Source organism: Protomyctophum bolini (assembly GCF_963924005.1).
Source record: "Protomyctophum bolini genome assembly, chromosome: 18".
Taxonomy (NCBI): Eukaryota; Metazoa; Chordata; class Actinopteri; order Myctophiformes; family Myctophidae; genus Protomyctophum; species Protomyctophum bolini.
The window spans coordinates 25374414-25395409 of NC_137879.1; the positions used below are offsets into that span (position 1 = coordinate 25374414).

Genomic DNA, 20996 nt, shown 5'->3' on the forward strand with positions numbered 1-20996 from the left:
TTATGACATGAAGGCTGTTGACAATGATTTTTTCCAGTGTACTTTCCTTTTTCAACCAGGTACGTTTCCTTCAAGCCGTTATGATAAACAGCGACACTTCTTTTAGTGTAGAGCTTGACATACATTGTCAACCACCTCAGTGCAGCCGTCTAACACAACAGGGCTCAATCTAGGTGAGCCTTAAAGGATTTTGACATCTCAATCACACAAACCTCTTAAGTAAACCTCTAAATGTGCAATCGTCTCAATTCGTCAGATTTTAAGTTATGATCAGACATTAAAATGGTAAAGTTTGCATTTAACCACTGTGTGGGCATTCTACACTGAAAGAGATTTCTCAAGGAAAATATGACCCTGGTTGAATTCTTTTTTACAAATTGGTACTGGTAAGATGATGCAGAGATGCAAATTTTGCAAGCTTCCCCGCAATGCACAAACACAAACACACACACACACAGACCCCATTCTCCACAGTAAAGTCCACAGTGTTCATTTATACATTGAGTGAACAAAAATGTAAGCAAATGGACCCGTACAGGTTCGTTTGCTTAGAACACTCTTACACTTACATTAATCCAGCATTTGACTGTGTAGCTCATATGGGGGCAGTGAGGAAGGGCAAAGCAAATCAGGACAACAGGGGTGAAGGCACAGGGATCTACAGTGCAGGTGTGACCACAACACACCCTCCGACTTACCTGCCCAGTTCCCTGTGACCACATTCTTCAGGGGCCACAGTATAGAATGTAGAGAATCTTTGGAGGTGTGAGAAAAATAAATACATGAATAAATAAATAAAAACGAGAGTCGGGAGGAGGGGGTGCAAGTGCATAGCGAAATGAGGGCAAGAGGGAGTGGGGCAGAGAGAGAGCAGCGACAGAAACGACAGGGAGGTAAAGAAAGAATACAAGGAGAAGGACAACAGGAAAGAAAGGATGAGCAGAGAGTGATGGAGGAGGCAGAGATGTTTACCTGGTGGGACGCCTGCTTTACACTTCTTGGGCGGAGTGACGTCATTGACTGCTCTAGGTTCAGAAAATGATGCTGTTCTGGTAGGAGCAGGAGTCTGAGAGAAAGATGTAGAAGGAGGGGGGGGAGAGAGAGAGAGAGAGAGAGAGAGAGAGATCAACTACATGTTCAAGAGTTGTACCTGTAAAATACAGTAGCTACCATATATTAAGTTAAGTACTTTACCTGAACTAATGAGCCTTTTAGCTCATTTAACTAAATAAATTTTACCTTACTTCTAGCATCCCCATCTGACCGGTCATGTGTCTAGCAAGTGTTATTAATGGCAAAAATAGAAACATGTGTCAACGTGATCTAATATGAAGGGAGCACAGGATGTTCTCATTAGGGCTGTGACAGTGACGCTATTTTCAGGCTCGGACAGACAGACCAAGGCAGCCAGCCAGGGACAAAATAATAACCTTTTAACATACACAACAATACTAATGGACCACACACACACACACACACACTCAGAACTTGAATAGTGTGAACCCCCCGAGCGGCAAGGACGGAGTTCTCCGTTCAATCAATTAGTAACGCCCAGCGCTCAGGACGGTGATTGATAAAAGGACGGAGATTTATTGATATAAAAAAACGATGGTATCGCTCCACAGGCTGATGTGTTAGACGACCCATCACGGTCCCGTTAGAATATACCTCCCGTTGTTGTCGGGGGTGTTTTGGCTACATCAAGTTACTTCAGCTACATCCGGGATAGCACCTGGTCGCTAAATGTGCTCCGCTGCTATAAATCGCTGGGCACTCTGATTTAATGGATTAAATAACCCCGGGCAATTGTTGTGTTAATGTAAATCAAGTGTGCAAATGCAAATTTGCACAAAAGATTTTACTGTGAAAGTGGTAAGGCCCGTGAAATTGTGTGGTCAGTCACAGTATTTGAATACACCATACAGGTACATTATTTGAAGACACCGTAGCATTGACATTACCATAGCATTGTTACTTGCGTTCAGGAGGAAGTTAGCGGTGTGCGCGTCCATGGGGGGTTGGTTAGGTATGGGCCTGTGGCCCATGGCCATGCCCACAATGGCCGTCATGTGGGTTTCCGTACCGAACACATGGATAGGGATGCCCGTGGTTTTTCCTGCAGAGTGGGAAGAACGATCAGTGAGAGAGCGACCTCATAGACACGGTATATAAATGTGGGTAATCGCATCAGCACGCTTCCGTCATTGGAGATATGCGTCGACGCAGCTGACATAATGGCATGGGCAAGCCATGCTTCCTAATGCATGTATTCCCCAATCCCCCCGTATAGGTATATCTTATTTACTATTAAAACCATCATAACTCACTGTGGTTTTATTTTGTTGGTTATATTATAGGATATTGGTTGAATTAAAAATGGAATACCATAACACCTTATCCTATGTAGACACTACTACAATAATACAACAGAAATGTTTTTGTCTCAGGTACTTCTAGGAAGTTTCCACCCCTGCCAAATATGGTGGCAAAAAATGTTGAGGTATGATCCAGTGGCCTCTATACGTCAACATCCACAACGCAACTAGGAAGACAAAACAGTCTGCTGTATGGTTCACATTGTTGAAATGCACTGAATTCCAAAATGAACTGAATTCCAAAATGAACATTGTAGGAATGAAAGAAGCATTGTGAAGTCATACTGTATGGACTACTTAGCCTTAGCCATCATCAACATCTTGAAACAAAGTCATGTAATTAAGCAAATTTGAACAGAAATCTAAATCTTAATGTCATTCATTCCCACTTTAACAAGAGAGCTCATTTATTTGTTTACATAAAAAAGCAAAACCCATTAAAATTGCATTATAAAAATGCCAGAGGGTTAAACCCTGTATACTTAAATGGGGGTCGCCAGGAGTCTACTTGACCTCCTTTTCCCATCTTATAGCAAATTCCTTTCAGAGAAAATGGCCCATCTTCGAGCTCAAGTTTGTACATGGGCCTGCAATTTTCTACCAACAAGGAGAGTAGGCCTTCTTCCATCACTCCCCTGTTCTGTGACAGGGCGTTGGAGCCCAGGACTACTCACCCACTTCCCCCATCACCCTGAGACCCTCCTGGTAGTTTGGTCCACCGCGCCGGACAAAGATGGTGACCTCGTGTTCTTTTAGAGGGCCCTGGTAGTCTTTGATGGCCCTGACGATTCCCTACATACACAGACAGGACATAATTTATGTGGGAGACATATCGCTTTGCAGGCATGTGTGCAGTGACTTGGCATAATTTCCTTCCGAAAAATAGAATAGAAGACATTTGCGGCATCAATTTTGCGTTGGCCATGTTGGTTATCTAATTAGGAACAGTTATCTTTTATAATGAAGATTTGTTTCCTTCAAAAAAAACATAACACCAAAAAGTTAAATAAACAAACATCGGTATCTGACAAATTGTCAGGAATATAGTGCATATTCATTGTCATTATTTCTCACCTTAAACGTTGCTGCTACGTTGGTGAAGTTTGCTATGCTTCCACCGATGATCAGTACCTTACCTGTGGGGTGGGAGGGGCAGAGAGAGAAAGGTTGGCTTGGTGAGAGCAAGTCCACAGTCAGTGTATTGCCACACCATAGTACGATACATTACAGAGGCCCCTTTTCCACCGGTTGATTCCCAATGGGAACCGGTTCACTTCTTTTTGTTTCTTAGTCCATGAGCCAGAGCTCCAAAATTGGAACGTTAATTATGAATCGAGTGGGCAAAACCACACCTATATTAGATTGTTGTCACCATGAAACTTCCCCAATTGAGTACTTACACGAAGACAATTATCTATTGTATCACAAATTCTACATTTTTAAATATGCAAATTTGTAGGAAAATATGCAAAATAATCGAAAATATGAAAAAGCTACTACTGTGGAAGGGTTCTAAAATGTATTAATCCTATAAACAATTTAATATAAGTCTAGTTTTTCCCACCAATTTTTGAGCTCTGGCTCCAAAACTGAACCGGTTCCCATTGGGAACCAACCAGTGTAAAGGGGGTCAGAGTGTGGACACTTCGAGAAGCATCTATGATCTATTGTTAGCGATGTACTATAAATGTATTTACAAGGGAATATAGCATTATGAGCTGTGACTTTTCAGCGGACATACAGCCTATGGTTATGGCTTTCCCTCACATGCTGAAAGATATCCATCTATATATCGATGCCCACCTTCTGTGTGCTTCTCGCGGGTCATGAGTGAGAGGATGGTCTTGGCGTAGTCATAGGTCTGCTGCTCACTGGGTGCTCCAGAGTACTCTCCGTAGTTAGCCAGCTCATCCACCCCGCCCAGGTCACAGATGGTGTCACTGAGGGAGAAAACAAATACCTCAATATCCATATAGGGATGATAATTCCCAAATCCCACCTGTAATGCTCTGGCACCTCACCAGGTGGGCACACCTCACCAGGTGGGCACACCTCACACTTGAAACCCTGCCTCTCATCACTTTATCTTTTAGTAGCAGTGTCAAAAAAAGAAGAAAAGGACAAGAAAAATAGTGTACCCAGCTCTAAAACAAGACCACAACCAACATGTATTTCTATCACATCCAGTATTTATTTTATCCTCATTTTATATATTTTTGTATCATTATTCCTGCTATTGCATTAGGTTAGCACAGTTTTGCAGAACAGGTCCCACCAACATTCCACTGCTTGAAGTGACAACAAACCCTTCTTGATGCTTGATCAGTGTTAGCCTGGCCCATGCTTTCTAGTATAGAGGGGCGGGTAGCGCATGGAGCAAGTGCTGTATTCACCGATCTGAGCGCCTGCCCCCCCTGCGCAGTAGAAAACAGCAGAGAAAACCCGACGCTCCTCTGCACTGTAGTTCACGCTCACTCCTAGACCAGGCAATGTTTCGTTCTCCCAGGCTTTCATTTTTGAGCCGAATGCGAACAAATATAAAAGCCTGGGTACCGAGGCTAGATCAGTGTCGTCCCACTCTGCCTACCTGTAGACCACTGAGGCTCCGCCTCCCGCCACCATGGTCCAGATTCTGCCCCGCGGGTTCAGCAGGGTCAGCTTCAGGCTGGCACCGCTCTTAGCATCCAGGTCAGCGATGTAGGCCTCCTGAAACGGAACGATACAAACAGGTTTACACTCTGTGCTACGCAATCAGTGATGCAAAAAGACGCAGTCAACCAACCAATGTTGCATCCAGGGGACGCATGTGAAAAACCAAACGGAAAAACCAACTGTTTTGCTGCGCAAACAACGGTTTACGTCACAAACAAAATCAGTTTACATCATGGTATACTACAAAACGAAGCCTGCGTGCTCATAATCTTACAATGATGTTATGATGACCAAAGTGGTGGAGTGTCTTCCATACCAACAAAACAAACAAACCACCCATTACTGTACATTATTATTTGCAAGAAATAAATATTCTATACATAAACGCTGCGTGTACGTGTCGACTGTCAAACATGACAGAGGAAGCAATCAATACACAAAGGCTGTTGAATGGCAACGATAGCAATAAGCTCCATTGGATGTGCCTGAGCAAAGTAGAGGACTGAATATGAAAAGAGTGTAGATGCACTTCATGTATGTTTTAATTAATCTATGGTTGCAACATTTCATCATTTTCACTGCCAGAAGGTAAAAGAAAACCCAGCTACTCTACCAACATTGTATCTTACACAAATGATTGCCTTCATTAAGAGACTAAAACTACATACAGCCAAGTGGTTAGGAGGCCTACCACATCAAGCAGCAACAACTCCTGGGCCAGGTGGACTATTTGCTGCATGTCCGTGCCCGCATAGCATCTATTCTACACCATCACTATCCATAAAATATCATCACTAAAATACTAAAACTAAAGTCGATGCATCTTACCTCTGGGTAAGCCTCCCTGCCAAAGGGTGGAGGGAAGTCCACATCTCCCCACTTGGCCTTGCAGATGTAATCTGCTGTAGCATCAATCTTAGCTGCCATGTCCAGAACATAAACGCCTTCTTGGGTGACCACTGGTGACAGACAGAAAGAAAGTGCCATTACTCACTGAAGTTGACTGAACACAACAAAAACAATCATGGTTAATTCAACGCCAAAGAGTGTACACGCTCGAGTTAAATGAATTGTAAGGACTTCACAGTGTATCTACATGACATCTTTGCTTGAGCATTAAATCATGCAATCTAATTTAGTCAAAACAAACGGAAGCAAATTACTTTCCCCAAAGAGATCTATAAATCAATAACGGTCTCTTATCTTAGCTTCTAAAACTGGAGATGTTATCTACAGTTTTACTTGTTTATGCAAAGCAAACAGTCAGTGTTAGTTTAACCACATGAACCCTAGCATTTGGTGAAATGCAATCTACAAGCTCACAACACATCATGTTGCGACACATTGTGAGCTCCTAGATCGCCTATTTGACATACAATGAAGTATACAAGTGATAAACTGTAAATATGGAGCCTTACAGATAAATGTTTACACTGGACTGAACAACATTAGGTTAACTGTGGGGATCTATCCGTGTGATAGACACACACACTGCAGGTAACAGAGCGGAGGACGTACCCAGTGGGTTGATCTCTAGGTAGGTGAAGTAAAGGTCCTCGTACAGGTTGAACAGACCTACGATGAAACTGGCCAGGATTCTACAAGGAGACGAGATTAAAAACATGAATTATAGATAGGATGACAGATCATTATCTACCATACAGAGTCATGCCAACCATTGCATTTACGGTAATTAGGAGGACGTGGGTCAATGGGTAGACATATCTCCCTGGAAACCAAACAAATTATTGATTAATCAATCGTTTTCTGAAAACCTTCAAATTCGACCTCAAAATAAACACAAATTACTAGAAATGCACCGCCGAGGTGCCAACTTGCGCCTTGCACACAATTAGGCGCAAGCAGAGCGCGCAAGTATTGCTACTAACTAATGCCTATTACAACTGCTATTCTAAATCCTTTAGACCCGTTATTGACCTTACACAAACCTTGAAACGTACCTTAGTTACATCACCATCAACAGCCAATAAGGGACCACCATACTTACCCCGACATACATACCCAGCCGATCACCAAGCTTACCTTAGTTACGTCTTCAAGAATGATGGTCCCGTATTGGCCACCGACATACGTACCGTATGTCGGTGGCCAACACAGACATACCCAGCCGATTGCAGTACTTGCGCGCTCTGCTTGCGCAAGAAATTATGTTGCTACATGTTTAGCAACAACTAATGAGACACAGGTAACTCCCAGATTTCAAATGGTATAACAACGTATAGGTTACAACAGGTGTAACAGGTCCAAATGGGTAAATTTAAACCTAATGAGTCATTAGGTGATTTGATTGGCTGAGCAAAGTACATATTGAAGATAAAAATGAGGGCAGAAAAGTGAAGACGCCAAAATTGATTGGCCGGAATGACATTTGTGATGATTTGATTGGCTGAGCACGGAATGTGATGTATGATGATAAGAGTGCCTCTCACTTCACAGGTTCTATTAAACGTTCTCAAACTTAGAACATATCTCTCTTAACAACTTGGGAACGATTATGCAGTCCTTTTAAAACTTTAAATAGACATTTTGCAGACGTGTGTGTGTTAACATACTCTTTCTTCTCCTCTGGGACGTGAACCAGGAGGTGCTGTGAGACTTGGTCTTCAGTCAACTTCTCATCCACAGCCACCAGGAAGCGCTGGGCCTTGGCATCCACGTCGCCCACCTCCACCCCACCTTCGTGGTGGAAGAGCACATGGTCGCCCTCACGAGAGGCGTAGATACACACATAGAACTCTTCTTCCTGTTCAGAGAGGAGATAAGACACAGCTATAGGACTGATGCATGCTGGGAGCAAGTAAAGTCTGAACTGAACCGCTTCCCAACCGGTGGAAAAAGGGGCCATAGTGTCCTTGAGTGGGTTCCAAATGGGCCTGTAAATCTGAAAGTTATAGGGGTCCTTGAAATGTGAGAACCTTGAAATTCGAGAACCACAGTACACTAAATGGAACGAAGGAAGGGAAGCAGCCCAGAAGTAGGAAGAGTTAGTGTGTGCATAGAGCCCATTAACCTGGTAGGATACAAAACCATCATGGCATCTATAATAACACTAATACCGGGGGAATTCCACAAGAACCAGAGTTGAGAAGCACAAATGTCACTCTTCTTACAGTCAATATGCAATATGCATGTGTAATTGTGTATAGATGATACATTCAGTTCAACATGCATGAGATGAACAGGAATGCTACAGTTTCTCAGGATTGTTCCCGCTCGTCTCTCCGTCTGTCAGATGGCCCATGCCTGCCTCCCTCCCTCCCTCCCTGCCCGATCGCATCTCACTGAAAATGTATTACTAGGCAATCAATCAATGTGAAGAGACCTTTACTGCTGTCGCTGCTCTGACACAGCTGGGAGTTTCCCGCCAGGGATCCATAAAAAGGTATATCTAATCTCGTCTCCTGCTCACTGCGTTCCTCCTTCCCGATGGGTCAACAAATGATGTGTCATAGAGGTGGTGTGACACCAATCACCTCTAGAAACCCTGAGCATGGTGCCAACCTCACAACATACAACTTGAACAGGTTATGAAACTGTGTGCGTGTCTGCATGTTCTGGGTGTTGCAATGAACAAACACCTGAGAATAAATAACCCAAAACACACATACAGCACATCAAACAAACGACACAGGGCGGGGATCCAGGACATGCGTTACCTCACCTGTGCATGTGGCACGAACGGCTCGATGAGGAAGTTTTTCAGCACACCCTTGGCCTTTGCCACCTGGGAAGACAAAACGGTTTATTATAAAGTGTTTATCTAAGCTTGTTCAGTCAGACAACCCTTGGATTGAAGTCAATATATTTATTGAGCAGGAATATAATATGAGCAATACATAGATATTCTGTAAGCATTTTTTGGTATCAAGTCCCAGGCTTGATTCCCGTAAGTCCCGGCTTCCTGGATGAGGAGGATGCAGGCTGGGGCGCCAACCCATACTGCTCCCGGGGTGCCGTCTACATTCCGGCTGTCACCCGCCTCTCCGGTCATGAATTATACTCGTAATTATAGTAAAATTTGGGTAAAGTACATGTGTCGTCGTGCCCTGGACCTCTCTCTCCCTCTACGCACGCACTGTTCTTTTGTGCATGGAGGCACAGCACTGAGCACAGACAGCAGCACAATTTTTTTAATCGAGATGAAGAAAGTCCCTACTCTCCACACAGTGACAGCACTCCATGTTTACGCACAGACAGACAGAATATTCTTTAGGCTACACTGCAGTGTTTTGATTAATGTACTCGTCCTCATATTTCGACCACGTGGATCCACGGTAACGGGACATCTTTATTCTTTACACTGCGTAAAATATGCCTTCTACGTCATCCACCTGCCACATTTCCTTTATTTGCATTCACACCTGCACCGAATCGAAATCAAGTGCGATTGTAAGCAAAGTGAAACCCCCATTTCTGGTCGAAGTAGAATGCGGTTCTTTGATGTGCATTAGCATTCGAATGAGGCTTCACAGTTCACACCTGCCAAACGAAGCACACTTTCCGACAATGTGCAGCAGGATTCGTTTTAAAGTTTTCTGGTGTGAATATGACCATAGGCTCTGCCCTGAGCGCGTCGCGTGTTTGAGTCCCGTAACCGTTCATGACGACCATTGCTGCATGTCTCTCCCCTTCTCTCTCTCTCTCCTGTCCACCTTCACTGTAACTATCAATAAAGGCACAAAAGCCAAAAACATGATGCCGGGGGAGGTCATTTGAAAGACATTAGTTACAGACTATGCACATTAGCCTTCAGAGATTGTGGAATAGGTGCCTGGCTTGAAAGACTACACAAACTTCATAATGCAGAACAGCAAACAGTACAGCAGACAGCAGCAGAATAGCGGAGCAGCAAGAATGCAGAGCAAGGAATCATCAGGTAAGCAGAGAGGTGTAATCAGTCCGTCGTGACTCGTGAGTGTTCTGCTGCTGGAGATACACAATAAATAAGAGGTCCTAAAGGACCAAGTGAGTGCTGGTGATCTTTTCAAAGTTAATAAGCTGGCCCCAATCAGATGGGGCAGGCAGCATACAAATGGTTACTGTGGGGCAGAAACCTCTTATTAAATAATACTAGACCGGTGTCCGGCTGAGAGCACGGTAACGATGGAAGTTGGAGATCCATGCCCCATCCGGCTATGCAATACCCGTTGTACCCGTGTCAGAGTACCCGTTCCCCCCATCTGTCCGTGTCCCTTTTATGCCCATATATGGAGATTTCTGTATCCGTCTCGGTGTCCCTTTATTCCTATACAGGGAGTTCTGTGTCAGGGTTCTGGACAACCGTGCGTCCAACGGACTCGACACCGGGCGCTGCACTCCCTATGGGGGTGTGGAACGTGTGTGTCGAATTTACGAATGTACGTGTGTACAGCCGTACATAAGTACAAAAGTTGCAGATCTACAAGGCGTAAATGTGCATGAAGGGACGCGTTTTGATCTGCTACTTTTGCCATTTTTTAATTTGAATCCTGAAAAGTAACAGTTTTGGACAGATGCGGCTTCCACCCAACAGACAAAATTATGTATGTGGGATGTATTGGGACAGGCCATTTAAATCTCACTGCTTTTTGCACACCGGTTTACTTTAGAGACAGGAAGTGTTGCCGTCCGTTTTTTCCATGTGCCTTGCTGGACCAGAATAGAGCAGTGTCCCCTGTCCCCCCTCCTCTCAACTTCTCTCTCCCCGACATTGGCATTATGCAACCTCTGACCTGGCAGAGCTAAACATACGTGTCCTCTGCGGGAGGACATGCATTTCACCAAGTTTACGTTTGGCAGTATGGCATATAGATCTCACTCTATACCATACAATGTATGGCCACAGCCAATAGACTACTTCACCAATTTCACCTTCCAAGTATTCAAATTATATCAAATTGTGACACACACACACAAATAAACTTGCTCTACTTAAGCCCCATATAATTCAATATTTGACTATGCCAAAAAGGATCTGTTGCCACGTTTGAAAATGTCCCTACACACAGACACACATTGTGGTCATTAGTGTGCTATGTAACGGGGTGCATACTTAGTTTAGACTACCGGTAGTCATTGGTTAGACATGGGTTACGGTTAGGTTTAGGTGTGCTGCCCCATGGGAGGTTAGGGTGAGGGTTTGAAATAGGTTGTAGGACTAATGACTAACCAAATGACTAAGTACTGCACCCCTTTGTAACCGTTGTGAGAATGTTTGACAGTGCAAGGTCGCTATAATGACGTGTAGACCTGATGAAGGCTTGTGCGTGAGCGTGCGTTGCAGCAGGTTTCCAACTGAACAGGTGTGCCTTGGGATCGTCTACCCACTGTACACGCTTGAACCGTGGAGGAAAGGAACAGAACTCTGTTGCCATGTTATAACCCTCTCCAAGGAGCACCCGTTTCTACATGGGCTAATTGGGCTTTGTGGACCACGCGGCACGCGCAGGACTCCAAATTGTCCATCTTGACATTTTTAGAATGCTAAATGATCAGAGAGACAAATAGAAATGGAATCGGGGAGAGTGCACCAAATGAATTGTGTGTATGTAACTCAGTGTACACTCGCAGAGTTAAACACATTTTACAGTGCAAATGTCTTAATTAAGACATTGCATCAAATGTGGGTCCGTGGCCTGAGCCTGAAGCACACCAATGTGAGGTTAGAATCACTGTATTAGTTGAACTTACAGTGGTCTCTCTCATGAGACGGTGTTTGAGCCAGTCCTGGACGCCCTGCAGGTCCAGATCGACACCCACCAAGCCCAGCTTCCCGCGCCGTTTAATCAGCTGGTCAGGTTTCACCACAAGACGCTGGAGAAGAGGGAAGGAGGGGACATGAATCCAACAGGAACACACAGGTCTCAAAGCCAGTCCAATGTGCTGGGCTGATTAGCAAAACAGAATAGAGGCAGTCTCCAATATTCAAATGTCATACAAAATCTATTTAACCTGTAAGGGAGAAAATGCTAACCACCTCACCAACAATGAATTTGACATTAAAATTACCAAATCTCACACACACGCACAATGAGAAGAGATGCTAGGATTTGAAGTGTGCACTGCATCTATAATGCAAGGAGATGTGGCAGTCTTCTGATTTTATCATCAAGATAATCAATATCCAGCCAGCCAATCTCCAGTATCCGGTAATCTTCATTCTGATGCATTGCAAATACTCGAACCTTGTAGCTTGGTTTTGTTTGCATGCATCTCACGTCCTTGTATCACATCATAGTGAGAGAATTTGATATATGCCAACTTTGGTCATTGATCTGGGTCGGAGTAACCCAAACGTTGCAGCTGAAATTAGCTTCACATTCCAGTGACAGCATCCCTCTCTCGAACAAAGCCAGCTGGCACAGGATTCAAAAAATACCACGAGCACAAGCAGTAACAAGACAACATGTTCAGAGCTCCAGAGTCATACCAGTGCAACTTGCAGTGTGGTCCCGTTTATCCAGACTCGGCACCAGAATTTGTATGCATGCTGTCAGTAGACCCCAGTCAGTATAGAGGCGGGTTAAGTAACCACTTAAACCCCAAATACTAGTTACCGAATGCCTATAGATTTGTGTGATTCTAATGATAGGGCGATGGTCATTTTACACTCAGTGTCTCAGTCTTACTAGTGCTTCTGAAATCATATGCATGGATTTGTGTAGAGTGACGATAAGAAAGCATTCAATCTCTGAGACAGTCTCCGATGCCTCTGTCTGCCCACTGGGTGCCCACTGGGTGGGCAGACAATTGCAATGCTGCAATTTGTAAAAATGGCAAAATATGACTCCTAACGTCATTGAAGTGAGACTCATAAGATGTCCCTGGGACTCATCTAAAAGACCATCCCTGCATCCCGGGACTCATTACATTGACAACCTATTTACATCACTGGGTGTGTTTGTTTGTTTGTTACCTCAGTCAGTAGCCAGGGGTGATCCTGCGTCAGGCGATCCCAGTCTGTCTCAGACGTGACGTTGGCGTACTGGAAGCGGTTCTGCACGGCGGCCGCCGTGCATATGTACTTGTAGAGGAACTCCTTGCCCGTCTGCTCCGAGATGGCTTTGGCCGACATGGCTGCTGCGCTGGCTGCCTAGCACACTTGGGGGGGGAGGGAAGGAGAGTACCAGATCAGGTAGGAAGCTCTAGCTTGAACGTTTTAAGTCTCCTGTCCTCAGTCCTGACAGTGCCACAGTGTCATAGCACACAGTGTTAGCAGATTCAGCTAACAGCAGGAGAGGGGGAGGAGACAAACCGAGTTTCTGTTTCTAACTTTCTACACAAAAAGAGGTGGTGACCATAGAGGCAAAACCAAAAGATTGTAACACTATAGAAGCTTGATTTAATTTCTTAAGCTTCATCCATGCTTTGTTCACATGGAGGTACTGAATAGACAGAATGAAACTTGGGCTGAAATACAAAAATAAAAAAAATAATAATACCTGAAAATTGAAATGTATATACAGTAGGGCTTTTCTAAGTACCGGTAGTGGAAGTCACATTACATTACATGTGTGTGGGTGAAAAAAAACATTAAAACTGGGCTCAACTATGTATGCATACAATTTAGGCATTTAGCAGACGGTCTTAATCCAGAGCTATTTACATACATGGGTTGCTTTGTTTTTTGTTGGGTTGAACATTTATGGGACCATGAACATCCAACGACTGACCTTATATAGAGAATGTAAGAATTGTGTTTTCTGATGAACACGTGCTAGTCACATTATTCAATCAAGGTCAGAAAAGGACAAGAGGCAACTCCTGTTGTAATAGAATTGTCACATTGCTGCAGTACTATGGACAAGAGAGGCTGCACTGCGTGTGAACAGTACCAGCCCAAATATGCAAAATAAAAGATATGCAACAGACAGTGTCACAGTATATAGTTAGTGGCTTTGTTTAGTTAGCTAGGCAGCAGCCTTGAAGCATTCTGCAACCTTGGACTTAAAAGCCAGGCAGAACAAACAAGTTTCTGTTGAGGAAGACTTTGTCAGATGAAGACAGCGGTAGTATTGAATGGTTAGCTGGCAGCTGCAACACAATAATTGCTCTGTTGAGAAACTGAGACAGTACCTACTTTGGGTTATAAATTACCCAGAGAAGCTTGGCTGTTCTACACAGTAAAATTCTCAATGTTAGTTTATCCATTTATAACTCACCGAGCTAAATCAACAGCAAGGACAGGACACTAATCAACACTTTATGTGAGCACATATTTCAGGCTGAAATACATGAAATTCGTTCGAAATTCAGGAAAATTTGTCAGTATACGCCACTCCCATCACACACACACACAAACACTTGGGTGCCGACAAGGCCATTGAAAAATAAGTTTTAATTTTTATTGGAGCACGAGTCCGATTTTAGCCATTATATGCACCATTATTTTACTTTCAGTAAATTAGTTTCGGCAATTATACAGCTGAGCTGATGTATCCCTATTTTGGTTAATTGGGTACACACAAACTACAAAGTATAACAAGCTAGCTTAAACTATGAATTCAGTTCAAGCTCTTATGAGAGGACAGAGATTTCAGTTCACTTAGGTAGGACATAGTCCAATATCCTATGCCTGGAACGGTGCACATGCATGCACGCTAGAACGTGTCCCCCTAGATTCAAGAGAAGACGCACCAACCTCACGTCACCAGACTTTCCAAGACGCACCAAGTGGTCTAGGTTTACTGGCGTCCCCCCCCTATTTTCACACCGTGTCAAGTACCGTGCCGACTTCAAATGGCTACTACTTTGCATAACAGCTTTAACTGCAGTAGGCTATGGCTCCAGTAGGCTATACTGCTGCTGTGTGGTGTTCAGCACACAAGAAGAAAATAAAAAGCAAACTTTTTATTTTCGCTAGTGTGTAGTAAATATGTTTGTCTGATTTTAAATCTACTTGTGTGTGTCTAAAAGTTTAAAACTCTTACACTATTTAACAATAGGCTTAGCTTATGCAGCCGTTCTGTGTGCATGCTGTGATGCACATGCGTGCACGTGCATGTGTGTCCGCAATACACATGCGTAGTCTTCAGTCAACAGACCTCTCTTTGTGCTGCACGTGGATGGATGTACAATTAAAGACTCGCTGCATGTAGCACGCTACCAATAACAAAATATCTCTGAGGTGTGCATTCAAGATGCATGATGTTCTACTGGGGAAGACACACTGCTGGAGTGGACAAAATGTCCTGCTGGGGAAGACAAAATGTCCTGCTGGAGTGGATAAAATGTCCTGTAGTTTACATTATTATAATGCTTGGTTGGACATGGTGAACAGGGTGACCAAGCCCTGGGATGGACAGACATGATATCCCAGGGTGGACACAACAAACATCCTGGGGTGTCCCTCCCAGGGTGGACATGTCACAGTGTGGCCATGATGGAAATGACAACCCACAATTCCCACCCAGGGTGGGCATTAAGTCCTGGGGTGGGCATCATGTCCCGTGGGGGATACAGCAATCACAGTCAATGTTTGTACAATCATGCTGAGATTCTTGCAGGCATTTCTTTCAGCTTTTGAATGGACACTTACACTTCTCTAATATTTAAGTTATTTTTCTGATAAGAGGCTCAGTAAAGGCTAATTTTCTAGGCCAAACCCTCCTCATTAGCACCCGTTAAGTTTCCTACTACTGCAGTGATACCTACTGCTATTGTGTCTAAAAAGTGTAGTAAAGGTTGTGTGTTCAGACTGAGAAAACAGGTTTCGGTCCAAATAATTCAGACACGTGCTAGTTTCAGTACCGCAGCACAGCGTTTGCATTATAAAGGCAGGCACAGCAGGTCTAGAATGCAAGCACAGGAGCTTCCAGGAAGTTGTTGCATCATTATGGTTACCCAATGCAAATCAAACTGAATCACAGGTTGCTAAACCCGCAAGACGTGACCTACCAGTGCCTTAAAAAAACATTTGTTTTCACATCACCACCAATCGCCCCTCATTGTCACAATCTTTAAAAGCTCCTGTGGAAGGTATTTGTGCCCCAACGCTGTCCATTCCAGGGTAGTTATTCAATAACCCTGGAATGGAGTGTTGTACACATGTAATTAAAATGGCCTGTAATACATTTGTACATTTTCAGATTTAAAAACAGTATAATTCTGCAGTGCTGTTCATTTATCTGTGTGTCAGCAGCAGCTGAAGTAATCACAGTATAGTTAAGGCAACAGTGTGTTCTGGAATAAATATAAGATGGGTCTGGTTCATAAATTCAAAACCAGATGCAGATGGCACGTTGTACTCCATTGGAGACATTCCCCTTTCAAACACAGTGGCCTGAACAGCTCATCCAGCTCCACACTTACATTATTCTTTTATACACCTGCTCACTAATGGCTTGGGGGGGGGGGGGGGGGCTCACAGCCTGTGTGACAAAACCAGAGACTGGTAGGTAGGACAGCCAACAGGTGCAACTGGTAGGTGCCCTGCCTTGCACTCATCACTGGCACAACATTGTGCATTTACAATTAAGTAGACAGATAAGACGACAGGGGGCTGATAAGAGGCACTTTGGGCTGATAAGAAGCACCTTATCTCGTATCAGTGACTCTGTTTTATGAGGGTTTTCGTATCCCAGCTACTGTACTGTTAATACATGCATAGTTGATGGCTAAAATGATGCTTTAGAATGCCAAGTACACGGCTGACAATATCAGTTGTGTACTTGGCACGACTGACAATATCAGAGTATCAGCCTATAGTAGCTACTAGGACGGACGTTACACGAAATCTTCTCCGTATTGATTTTATTTGTAAATCGTGAATCAAAAGTAAACAGCATTTGTAAACACTCCAGACTTAAGCATGACACCCAGGATTTTACAGCGTAATCCACTGTCTGAAAAGTAGCTGTTAATGTATGGACTGACTGTCTGTCACTGTCTAGTAGTGAGTGACCATCTGTGGAGAGGAGGATGGGTGTATTGCAGCGATATCGGTGTCCCATCGAATTCTACGACAACCAGAAGGTTTTTTCTGGGGGTGAGCACTGAGCAGTCGAGAAGCGATGATGCATGTGCATTAAAATGACATACATTGTGACACATACAAGCCGAATGTGTGGGTTAGAACGTTTCTGTCGCAGATTTTGACAGGTCACCATTCTCGGTGCAGCCACTATAATGCATGAGAGGCTGGCAGAAGAGCATGGAGGTAGGGGATTAGCCTTGATGCGGCTAGCGGAGCAGCTATCCGCTTTACCGAGCGTCAGCACTTTGGGCGTCAAAACATCATCACTTCTCCAAATTCTACACAACTTTTTACCCCTGTTGTTGCCGTTTCACTACAACTACACTGCACCACACCCACTTTCAAGCTAACCACCGGCAGCATGGCTATGCTAACCTGCTAACTAACGTCACTGTTAGTTAGGGTGGGTGATCTGTGAATAAACAAACATGATCCGGGTGATGGCACTTCAGCAGCAGTGTTGTAAGCTGCATTTATTCCCCATCGTACCACGGTGTCGCTTGTTGACCACAGCAGATCTCCAACAAGCTGTGGTCAGGGCCACAGATTGATGAGGAGCAGGGGGGCCCCCGCATCACGTTCGCCGCAGTCATAATCATCATCATCGTGCAAGGCTAGCAGTCATTGTTTTCTAATATATCATATTCATAACACGGTTCTATAGATCTAGACAACAATGAGCTCCTTGTGCACGTTTAGGATCGTTTGTTTACCCCACAGTACAACCAAGATACTGTTGTCTGTTTTAGTTTACCCTTAAACAAAATGACAGCTATACAGAATGATTAAATAAATGATTGCTTAATAATAAATAATGATTAATGTCTTAGTTACCTGGTTAATAGTCGTGAGTGTGTGGACTTCTGGTGGAGTTGTGTCCTGGTGGTCAAGTTGAAGTGGGAACCAGTCCTCAACCTCTCTGCTCTCTCTCTCTCTCTCTACTGCTCTCTCATCAGACGATCATCTGGCGATGCCTTACACAGCCCCAACCACGCGTCTTATTGGTCCACGCGCGGCCACGTGGCTCCGTACGACCACGCCCACACCCGCGTGGTTGATGCTGTTGGTCGTGATGGAGGTTGATCGAAAAATAACAGATCTGCAAGCGCACGGCGGTTGGTTTACGGAACGTGCCGCGAGCTTGTAGATCGGTTATTGTCGTCGAGCAGCACTGTCGTACGGCGAAGTAGCAATAAGCAAACGCTTAGGGGGTTTTCATGATTCGGAATCCATTCCAAGCATTAGTTTTGCACAAAATACACTCCTTGGGCTAAAGACAGATTCATGACAAATGTGATGAGGTGAGGTCAGCACATTGGGGTCATCCCTATATGTTCCCTCAGCCCTATGTTCCTCCCTTCCAAAACATACCCTATGTTCCCTCAGCCCTATGTTCCCTCAATCCGATAAGTGCAAGTAAAAAAATGTAATAGTGTAATAAGTATATTAGTGTAATAGTGTAATACGTATAATAGTGTAATAAGTGTAATACAGACAGCATTTTTTCCCAATGAAATTGGCTGAAAAAAGCCACTCTTATTATAGAGGGTATGCGCATGCTTAAAGTGAATTGCACATTGAGTTGCAAAGCAACATGCAAAGTGAGTTTAACATTGTTTAACGTTGTTTAATGCAATCAGATAGGACTTTTCTGTTTGGATGCATGGGTTGTCAAGGCCAGAAAGTAGGCATTCCTGAATTTCCTGCATAACCTCCGGGTTTGATGATGATGATTTATTTTATTTATACAGATTTTGTCCAAATATCACAGAAGTTGGTACACATGATCTCTGGACCTATCCGATTAAAACACCACAGGCAGACATTTGGTAGTCTGTATCGTTCGTCTGTAATCACCATCCAAAGTTTTTGCCAGTTTGCCAGTCAGTAGGCGTTGTCACCACCCATCTAAATCAAGGAAGCAGACACTGCAATTCATCTTAATGTCTGAGCATTTTATCGGAAAGAACCTGATAAACGGTCTGGAAAGAACCTGATAAACAAGAGAATACCAGAACTCATGAAACTGTCCTTAAAGGAACTTCATTGTTTCCATAGGTTTTTAATTTTTCAGTGTTCCTTATTGTATATATATTTTTTACCTTGTCTGGTTACATTTGGTAATGTGTAAAAAGGATGAGTCACACCTGACAAAAGACCATTGATATGAAATATTGAGACTCACTGTACATGACCAACAGTGATAAAACCGAGGTAGTCCTCATTGGTTCCAAATCACTCTCAAAGCAACCCAGTTTCACCCTCACCATAGACAACACCTCAGTTTCCCCCTCCCCTCAGGTTAAGAGTCTGGGTGTCGTCCTCGATAGCACACTCTCATTCCACACCCACATCAACAACACCATCCGGTCTGCCTACTTCCACATCAGAAACATCAACTGCCTCCGCCCCTCACTCAATTCAATTCAATTCAAAGGGCTTTATTGGCATGAGAAAACATACGTTTACATTGCCAAAGCAGAAAGAACAATACAACAATACAGCAATACAATCAAAACAAAAATGATGTACATTTGAAGGTCAGAATCTTCAATAGATCGAATTCTATATGTACCAAGGTCACTCAATGCAGGTATAGTGCAGGAATATACACAATGATTAGTCTTTAGGGTGGTTGTGTTCCATTTGATATCCTTCTCCTATCACAGCAACTCACAAATCTTGCTGCTGTGTTTGCACATTGTTGTACTTCGCCCAGCAGATATGGGAGTTTTTTGTCATTGGTCATGTTTTCAAAATCTCTGTGTGTGGTTGTAATCTGTGGGAAGTATGTGTCTCTGATGTCTTGGTACAATGGACAGATGGTTAGGAAGTGTAGCTCGGTTTCCACTTCATTTTGTGTGCAGTGGGTGCATATAGTCTGTCTTCTCTCGGGATACAGGTCTGCCTATGACGGCCTTTCTCGATTGCGAGACTGTGCTCACTGAGTCTGTACCTAGTCCCCACAGTGCCGCAATCCTGGTTCATGCCCTCGTCACCTCCCGCTTGGACTACTGTAATTCCCTTCTTTTTGGTCTCCCCCACAAACTTCTCCAGAAACTCCAACTGGTCCAGAACGCTGCAGCACGTATCATCACCAGAACCCCTGTCATCAGTCACATCACCCCTGTTTTACACCAACTCCACTGGCTTCCCATCAAATTCCGCATTGACTATAAAGATCCTTCTCCATACTTTCAAGGCCATCCATAACCTCACCCCCCCCCCCCCCCCCCCCCTTATCTGTCTGACCTTGTCCACGTCGACATTCCCACCCGGTCTCTTCGGTCTGCCTCCTCCGACAAACTGAAAGTCCTCCCAGCCCGTCTGTCCACCATTGGGTCAAGAGCTTTCAGCCGCTCTGCCCCTCACCTCTGGAACTCCCTCCCCCCTGACATCAGAAACATGGACTCTATCACCATATTCCAAACTCACCTCAAAACCCACCTGTTTAGGCAGGCTTATGACTCTGTGTGACCTGTGTCTTCTGTTGCAAGTTGTGTTTTGTTCTGCTTGTAACTATGTTTTTGTACTGTTTTTAACCTGTACGGCGACCTTGAGTGCCCTGAAAGGCGCCCCCCCCCCCCACCACACCCCAAATCACCACCAGCCCCCACTGGAGGGAACATAGAATCACAGCCTATATGGACACACCAGTCAATTTCTTTTTCTGGAAATCCAATATGGCCACCACAATATTAGCCCCCATTAGCCCCCGGGTGAATATAATAATTTGTTACTGAGGGATATTTCCACGAAACTTCACAGGTTGATCAATGATATGAATACCATAATTGTTTGTATTGGAAGTTTCCATGATAGGCCCTATCCAATATGGCCACCAGCCCACCACAATACTAGCACCCAGAAAATATATAGGTTTGGCTCTAAATTCTGAACCAGATGAGCTAGAAATACAAACTCTTGGTTTCTAACCATGAAAGATATTACTGTTCTGGGGTGTTTCTTTGCAGAAAGACATCCCTCTGGGCTCT

The 20996-nt window shown here is 44.0% G+C and overlaps 1 protein-coding gene across 4 annotated transcripts in view; it reads right to left on the reverse strand.

The window, feature by feature from the left end:
• Positions 1–17956, reverse strand: part of LOC308332769 (ATP-citrate synthase) — a 32849-nt gene extending 14893 nt beyond the window's left edge. For 2 of the 4 annotated variants that reach the window (XM_080788844.1, XM_080788843.1), the window contains exons 1-14: positions 17836–17956; positions 12943–13127; positions 11718–11840; positions 8710–8772; positions 7601–7791; positions 6546–6625; positions 5856–5986; positions 4963–5081; positions 4179–4315; positions 3450–3511; positions 3050–3167; positions 1962–2116; positions 973–1066; positions 699–755 (exon numbers count right to left, since the gene is read on the reverse strand). In XM_080788844.1, coding sequence (XP_080644970.1) covers positions 699–755; positions 973–1066; positions 1962–2116; positions 3050–3167; positions 3450–3511; positions 4179–4315; positions 4963–5081; positions 5856–5986; positions 6546–6625; positions 7601–7791; positions 8710–8772; positions 11718–11840; positions 12943–13101 — 1489 coding nt within the window. In that variant the 5' untranslated portion in view covers positions 13102–13127; positions 17836–17956. The remainder of the gene's footprint in view (positions 1–698; positions 756–972; positions 1067–1961; positions 2117–3049; positions 3168–3449; positions 3512–4178; positions 4316–4962; positions 5082–5855; positions 5987–6545; positions 6626–7600; positions 7792–8709; positions 8773–11717; positions 11841–12942; positions 13128–17835) is intronic. The other 2 variants (XM_080788846.1, XM_080788845.1) reach the window with 1 other exon arrangement.
• Positions 17957–20996: the final 3040 nt, after the last annotated feature.